This window comes from Corvus moneduloides, chromosome 9, assembly GCF_009650955.1.
Source record: "Corvus moneduloides isolate bCorMon1 chromosome 9, bCorMon1.pri, whole genome shotgun sequence".
NCBI lineage: Eukaryota > Metazoa > Chordata > Aves > Passeriformes > Corvidae > Corvus > Corvus moneduloides.
In genome coordinates, this window is record NC_045484.1 from 27026882 (window position 1) to 27035100 (window position 8219).

Genomic DNA, 8219 nt, shown 5'->3' on the forward strand with positions numbered 1-8219 from the left:
TTTGTACATGCCACTTATAGAAAGGTCTCTTCATATTCCTGTGCAGCTTCAGGAGTTTCTGCCAGGGTAGAATAATTCTGGAAGCAACTTTTAAACTTTGTGTTCCACCTGTGGCATTTGCCATCTTTTGCAAAGGCTGAAGATCCTGACTCTCCATTACCTTTGCAGATCTTTACACAGAAAATTTGTATGTGTATAATTTGGTAAGGTTCCCACACACTTTTGGCACAAGTGAAACTGTGGTTTGCTTTGATAATATCATAGCATGAAGTTCCAATGTGGTAAGCCACATTTTGTGAGTCTTACTTTGATAACCTATAAAGCATTTCCTAAAGCCACATTTGCTGACTAATTCACTTTTGCTTGAAAGCCCCAGTCTAGGGAAATAAGATGCTGCAGAGCTAAAGTGTGTGGCATGTTTTAGTGCTGGAGAAACTCAAAGCAGAGGGAGAAAATAACCTCAACTTCCAGTCAGGCAGCAGAGGAAAACAGGTGACAGAGGGATGATGTGCCCAGGGTGTCTGGCATAGACTGATGTGATGGCCTTGTGTATCTGTGCACATACAGGTGCTGTGTTTTCTCAAGCACTGGTTCCAAAGGGAGGTGAGTTCAGGTGGCTGCAGTGAGTCAGTGCTGCACTACCCACAGCAGAGCTGGGCTGAAGGGCCACTGCTCTGTGCTAGTACTGCTTGTTCTGTCAAAGCAGTTGGAAGAGCACTGACACATCTTTATAAATTGAATTTCTCTCCAGTGTTTGTTTTTCCTGTTTAGATGTATGTTTTCTGCCCTTTTAAATTTGCTTATGCTGAGCCAAAGCTTCTCCATATTCCTTACTTGACATCTGTGTGAGAGCCATAACCACTGACTTCAGATGAACATGCTTTAAAGATCAGGTACAAAGTTAAATCTTTATTTGGAGGTTTGTACGGAAAAGTGATCCAGGGGAGTAGTTAGAAATGCAGTCCAAGGCAAGGAGTTAAGTGCACAGAATGGAGTCAAAAATAATCCTAAGAATCAGTGGATCCTCTTCAGTCCTGCTTTATCTCCAAAGCTTCAAGGGGAAGAAGGAGGTGTTATTTGCCAGTGAACCGAGGTGGTCGCTTCTCTCTGAAGGCAGCCATCCCTTCCTGACGATCTTTGGTGGGAATATTCTGCATTAGAAAAAAAAAAGAAAAGAAAGAGGTATGTTTTCCATTTACAAGTCTCATGTGTTTTTAAGTCCTGAGTAATTTAGCAGTAATAGTCTAAGACAAAGATTGCTTTTCTTTCAGTGATATACAAAGTTCCATGTTTTGCAATTAGGAAAAAAGAGGTTGTACTGTAACTCACAAGCAAAGCATCTAAGACAAAGACCATAAAACTATATAGGAAAACAGTTTTCCATAATCTTCATACTTCACCATCTTAAAATGCACTGACAGACCCATTATATGTAATACTGTAATACACTGTATTGTTCCATTAGCTGAGGAAGGTGCATGATCTCAAAATTTGCTGCAAAGAACTACAGAAGGAATTGTTTTGAATTTATTGAACTGACACCACTTATAAAGCTCATTCTATAACTAACATACAGTTGTTCCTTTCAGGAATTAATTCTGTAGGCAACTTACCTGGGCATAACACATCCCCTCAATAGCCATCCCTGATGCAATGTCAACCTGGGAAGGAGAGGAAAGGTGTGAGATTTGTCTGGAGTACAGCCCTCAAAGCTACTTTATAGCTCTCAAATCAATGAGAGCACTCAGTCACTGTCAATCAGTCAGTCATAGTAAGTGATCTTCACTCCAACATTAGAACTACAGTGTTAGCATCTGTAGAAAAAAAAAATCCTGCCATATTAATTTTATCTTTAAAGAAAAATTTTTAAATCTCTGAAATGGTTTTAAATGCTAAATATATAGAAAGATTTTTATAACTCATCTGTTCTAAACATTTTTACTGTAGTAATTTTTAAGAGCTGCTCATCTTTTCAGTCACTTCAGTATTTAAAAAAAAAGAATTATTACCTCCATTCCTTTGTTTATTGCCAGTTTTCCCATTTTCACAGCAAATGGTGCCTTTATTAAAAAAAAAAAACCGATAACAAATATTTTAAATAATTAAAATTCACATGAATTCATAATAGATGAATTGTATTATTATCATAGCTCCAAATGACACTTTAGTCTGCAGAAATTTGCAGTAAGGTAATAACTATTTTAAAAAATCAATTTGGTGTTGTCTGCAGTTCACAGATGTACACAGTGTGAGGTTTCAGCGTGTCCTGCGGGTCTGCGTGGCTGCAGCTGGGGGGTGAAACTGTCCTGTGGGTTAAGGAACTGGATGTTAATGCTTGTTCCTACAGAAACTGCATTCACGATAAGGGACAGACTTAAGAGACTTAAAGACCAGGAACCAAGACTTCAGTGTTTCAGAGAAAGGAATTTCAGGTGTTTGTTTGCTCTGTCTTAAGGGAAGCACAAACACCGTCTACACATTGGTCCCATGAACAATGCACTTACCTGGGGCAGGATTTCTTTAGCCAAAGTTAAAGCTCTCTGGTAAGCTGCATCTCCCTCGCTGTTCTGTGGCACTGAGTGATTTACCAACCCCATGGAGAAGGCCTGTTCTCCATCAATCTGTCTACCAGTGAAAATGAGTTCCTTTGCAAGACCTATTCCAACACATCTGGGCAGGCGCTGGGTTCCACCTTAGGACAACAGGGAAAACATCATCTTCTATTTCTGACAAATGCCCCTGTAATATTTTGTCTCCTTACAAAACCAGGGGGCTTAAAAAGCAAGGGGATCATATGTTTCTTTAATAACTACTGGCTGAATATATCAACACTTTTGGAGGCTTCTGAAAGGCTTCAGTATTTTGATAAAAAAGGTGTAAAGGGACTAAATTCAGAGCAAGTCTGAAACAGAACTCCTGATTCATAAATCTCTTGTGTGACTGTAAGATGCTGCTTCTAATTTACATTCAGAACACTTCAAGTGCTCTAATGGAAAAATATTTACAATACAGCTGAGAAGGTGAGATTTAATGAATATTTATGAAGGCTTAATGAAGGTTAAGATGTAAAGAAGGTTACCTGCTCCAGGCAGAAGTCCTCGTGTGGTCTCAATAAGGCCCATTTTAGCTGATGAAGCTATTAAAAAAATAAATGTAGGGTTTGCTACATTTTGATTTGTATAACAACTTTTTCAGTTTTCCATACTGAACTGATCAATAAAACTGCCAATGCTGAACTGTAACTCCATTTCTCCAGATAGCCAGAAAGTCTGAATACTACAGTACTTAATCAATGTCCATTTCAAGTTGACCCCAATGTAGCAATTTTAGCTAGAAAAATGAACCTTTGGTCCCTACTAGATAAAATGTAATGGATGGAAGTGTGGAAACAGAAGAAGGAAGTCTTCCAGCCCAAAACGATTTAAGTTAAGAAGGTTAGATCTAGCCAAAGTGCTGATACAGTACTAAGTTACAGTAACTGTTTAATTCTAAATAGTTTTCTAAAGGAATCCTAACCTTATCTAAAAACAGCCTTTGCTTTTTAAGCATAGGAACTACTTTCCAAATAGTAACTGAATGTCACCATTTCTGGACAAATGCCTACTGTTTAAGTTCCTCTCAAGCTTCTGGATTCCATTAACAAACCACTGTTATGTAAGTTCTCTTTAAAAAACGGTCAATTACCAGGAGATTGCTACACTGAGCAACACAAACCTGCTACTCGAAGGTCACAGGCCAGGGCCAGCTCTAATCCACCACCCAAGGCGTAGCCATCAATTGCAGCAATCGTGGGCACAGGCAGGGCAGCTACAGAGAGAGCACAGATTGCACAGTTGTGTTCCAGAAGTTCTGTTTCACACGGTTCTGGAATTTAAAACCTGAAATTCTAAAGCTTTTAGTTCAAAATTGCTCAAGAACTCGTTTTCTTCTGCCACAAACTTTTGGTCTTGAAACAGTAAAAATGATCTTCTTGCACTTCTCCCTTCTTTGTAAGAATGCAGAACATGCTTCTTCCATGCAAAGAAGCTTGCAAACACAAAGTAACTGCAATGCAAAACAGGATGAATTCTCTCCTTGCAAATTTATGACATGAATATTCACCTGTTGCAGTTAAACAGCCAAGGAAGAGACACCATCCCTAGGCCCTGTCACAAGGATGAGTTTTTGTGGTGCTTTTGTTATCCAAGGCTCCTGAAAACAGGAACAGTAAACACTGTTGAACTATGTTACCTCATAGTGAGGAACTTGATGTATCTGGAGATTAGCTCTTGATACTTTTCTTAGATACTCAAGCAGCTGGGTGCAAACTTCAGACCTGAGCTAGTTCTCTGCTGTAACCACCCCTCTGACTGCTCCTGTGATTTTTCAAAAAAAAATTTTATTTTTTTGAAATTCCAATTCTGATTGGTATTTTAGACAGATTTCACTTTGGTATTTCTCTCTAGTGAGAGCAGAATAACTCATTAGTAGGGGAAGAAAATTAATTGCAGAAGTCCATATTCCTTTTGCAAAGAAAAAGAAATGGGAGGTGGGGGGTGCTGTAGATACAAACCCCCCTGACATTTCACAGATCCATTTAGCAAATCCATTCATAGATTCAAATCCATGTTATTAGGTCCCTGCCGTATTATGAGTGTTTCTGAGCATGTACTGGAGGTGGGACAACCAACACAGCACTGCCTGCCAAGGATTCCACAGAAATGTGGAATAAACAAATGCTTTCTCAGAGCAGGTATTTATTACATAGGTGTGTACGTGCTTTGTTGTGGATTTGAAATGCATCTTGCCCTTGGAGTTGGTATTTAATTCTAATTGGATATTTGTTTTAGGCATAAGCTGAAGCCATTTGGAAAGCTACTCCTAGGTGGAATATCTGCTAGTCATCCCCTCCTAGAGTGTTTCTAAATGTTTCACTACAGGTGGTTTAGGATAAATTTTCCAACTGAGATAATCCTTTACCTATTTCATCCATGAGATTTCTCAGTCTTCTAACAAACTCTCCAACTTCTGCATCATCCATCTTTGCACGTTCCTTTAAGTCTGCTCCTAAATAAAGGAGAAAAAAGTCAGAATCCAGGAAAAGACATCTGAACTGTTCCCTCCTGTTCCTCTCAGAGAACAAGCCATTTAAAAAGTCTTGAAATACAGCACTCCAGTTAAGTAACGTCTGTGGAAGTTGGAGTGTGGACATTTGGGCTTGCAGCACTGATGGGGGTGCTCCTCTGTGCCCTTTTGACAGATTTATTTTAATTTTTCTTAGCACTCATTTCCAACTGCTTTTCTGCATGATCTGATCAGCACACAGCCTTAAGAGCCACCACATTTTTTGAGAATAGTTTGCAGTGTCTTTGCTACTCACCTGCACAGAACACTCCTTTCACCTCGCTCTTGAACACCACCACACGCACCTCCTCATCGAAGCGCAGCTGTTCCAGGGCACTGAACAGCTACGAGGGAGGGAGTGCAGATGAGAAGAACAGCTTTAGGCATATGGATGTGTATATACACCTAAATCATAGCAAGCTCCAAATCTATGATAGAAGTGGGGGTTTTTTTCCCTGAAGGTTCCAGGAAATTCATGGAAATCATGTAAGTGGAACCTGCAGGTTTTTCCATGACAAACTCAGAATGACACATTTCCCCATCGCTTTTTTCCTTCCACTCAGAGATGGACTTTTGCTGTACCTAAAACTTCCCTTCCTGTCCAGCCATGAGCCAAACTTTCTCCAGGATGTGTCATCCTTCAACAGATCACCTGCTATGGTGTGACAACGAGTATGCTTTTGTTGTAAGGACATTAACTTGCATCTGAGTTAACTTCAATAAATTAACTTAAATTAGCTAACTTAAATAACCCAAATATCTCTGTCCACATCTGAGGTTACTGCAGTAGCTATTATATCCTGTTTTTCTCCAGGTTCACCTGCCTTGCCCCAATGCCATCTCCCACTGCCCTTCATCATGAGATAAGATTTTTTTTTAGATTTCCCACAACTATTCTCATTGCAGTTAGTTATTGATCATGGTTCCAAACACACTCACAGGCAAGGCCCATACTCACTTCATTTACAAATACTTTTCCCAGTGAATTTCTTGCGTGGGGTCGGTTCATTAAGATTTCAGCAATACCTTAGTAATAGGAGACAATTTCAGTTATACTTCATTTAGTTCTCTGACACAGTAATTTAACTGGGAATAATATCTGCATATGCTGCATCTTCTCCTTCCTGAAAATGCATATAAGTTATATTCTAAAACAATCAGTAATTTTAAAAGCAGAGGTGGCACACCATGTCTACAAAACCCAGTTATGCAGAACAACTGTAAAATACAGTAGCACTGTAGAAGACTATGAGTAAGCAGTCTTTTAAAAAATGAGTAGGACATCCAAGAACATGTAACTTAGAATCACTGCAGAAGTGGGGAAAAAACCCCAAACAACAAACCAAAACCCAAACGATCCATCTTAGGTTTCTCTTTTGAATGTTACTTAATTTAGTTTTTTTACTGTGTTCAAGTACGTTCCTTAATGAAGGAAACCATCCTCTTGGGATTGCTGTTTGCATGAGAACAGCACAGACAAGCCACCCTCAGTTCATGTTCCAGAACCATTTTGAAATTGCAGCTCCATTTAATTTCAATATTATAAGCTCATCAGCAGAAAGGACTCCACTCCAAGTTCCCAAGTCCAAGCAGAAAAATAAACCCACAACATCTACCGGCTTCTCCTTTGCACATGTGATTTGTAAATTATTATCTAATGCCTTCTGTATGCTTTGGGGAGAAAAAACATCTCCCATTTCCTTGGCTGGACTTCTGCTCACTTCCCAGGCGTGAACATTGGAAGATGCTGTTGCTGGGCTATAGGTGCACAGCTGTATCTGGCACCGGCTTTGCTTGGTCTTTGTGCCCTGCTGGGAGGTCTCTTGTCTATCCCTGTGCCTATGTCAGTGGCCAGCTGCTGAACCAGAGACGTCACATTGAAACGGAGACACAAGTGACAGCGAGCACCAACAAAGGAATTCACAGCTGGTAACTACTTAATGTCTTTGTAACCAGCAAAATACCAAGAACTGATTATAAACTCTTGCAAGGGTTACACAAAAAGTAAATCCATTGGCCATCTGAACCAAACCTGAAACTGCTTCGTGGCTCTCATGTATAAATGTGCACAGGCATGCCCAGGTCCTGTCCTACCTTTATCACTGTACGTTATTGCTGTTAGAAAAATCTAAAGTATGCAAACCGGAACTTCTTGCGTTGAGCTCTTCTGCACACATAACTTTTTAAAAAAAGTATCTAGAGATTCATTCGGCAGCAGCGTTCTTGAAAATAAGTATCAAGGCACAACTGAAAGCAAAACAACAGTGAGCGCCCCGGGCTCTGCAGGGCTGTCACCCCGGCTCGGGCAGCGCCGTGCTGGGAACACACGGCCCCGCTCACGCCAGGCCGGGCGCGGAGCTGTTTCCAGGAGGACCTGGCAGAACCAGAGCCGCACTCCGAGTCCCGGCACTCACCGCCGCCGGCCGCGCTCAGCAGCACCTCCGCGCTCCGCCGCGCCCCGGCCGCGCCCGCCCGGCCCCGCGCCCCGCTCAGCGCCGCGGGCACCGCCCGCCACAGCCGCAGCATGGCCGCTGCTCGAACGGGCCCCCTCCGCCCGGGACGGGCTGGGCCGGGCTCCGCCTCCGAGGGGGAACGGCCGCCGACGGGGGAAGTCAGCAGCGCTCACACACCCCCCTGCAGGGGCAGGGTTGCTAACAAGTGCGGAGCCGTGCGGTGGGAAATAAGGTCGCTGTCACAAACAGCACCGCCAGAAGCTTGGCTGAAGTTGACACCGGCTGCCGCCGGGGTATCTGTGAAAGGCAGGAGGTGATTTCCATTGTGCTCGAGCCGTGGAGATCCTCAAGGATGGCAGAGTGAGGGAAGGGGATGGACACCTGGAAGCGTGAGTTGATGAAGGGTCAGATGTTCAGCTTTTACTGTAAACCCATCTGTAGGTAACAAGAAGCATTTCAGGAAAAGAGAATTATCTCGTCGAGTGTCCGTCCTGAAGACGTCTCTGTAGGAAAAGAATTACAGAATCACAGGATCAATTAGGTTGGAAAAGACCTCTGAGATCATCAGCTCCAGCCTATGACTGGTCACCACCTTGTCCCCTAGACCATGGCACTGAGTGCCACATCTAGTCTTTATTTAAACACCTCCAGGGACGGTGACTC

At 42.1% G+C, this 8219-nt stretch overlaps 1 protein-coding gene across 1 annotated transcript; it reads right to left on the reverse strand.

The window, feature by feature from the left end:
* Positions 1 to 889: 889 nt before the first annotated feature.
* Positions 890 to 7606, reverse strand: ECHDC2 (enoyl-CoA hydratase domain containing 2). The gene is made up of 10 exons (XM_032118695.1): positions 7518 to 7606; positions 6062 to 6129; positions 5360 to 5447; positions 4960 to 5046; positions 3715 to 3807; positions 3080 to 3136; positions 2505 to 2692; positions 2010 to 2060; positions 1614 to 1661; positions 890 to 1151 (listed from the first exon to the last, which is right to left on the reverse strand). The coding sequence occupies exons 2-10, from the start codon at positions 6110 to 6112 to the stop codon at positions 1074 to 1076; spliced, it is 741 nt and encodes a 246-aa protein (XP_031974586.1). The 5' UTR covers positions 6113 to 6129; positions 7518 to 7606; the 3' UTR covers positions 890 to 1073.
* Between the last annotated feature and the right edge of the window lie 613 nt (positions 7607 to 8219).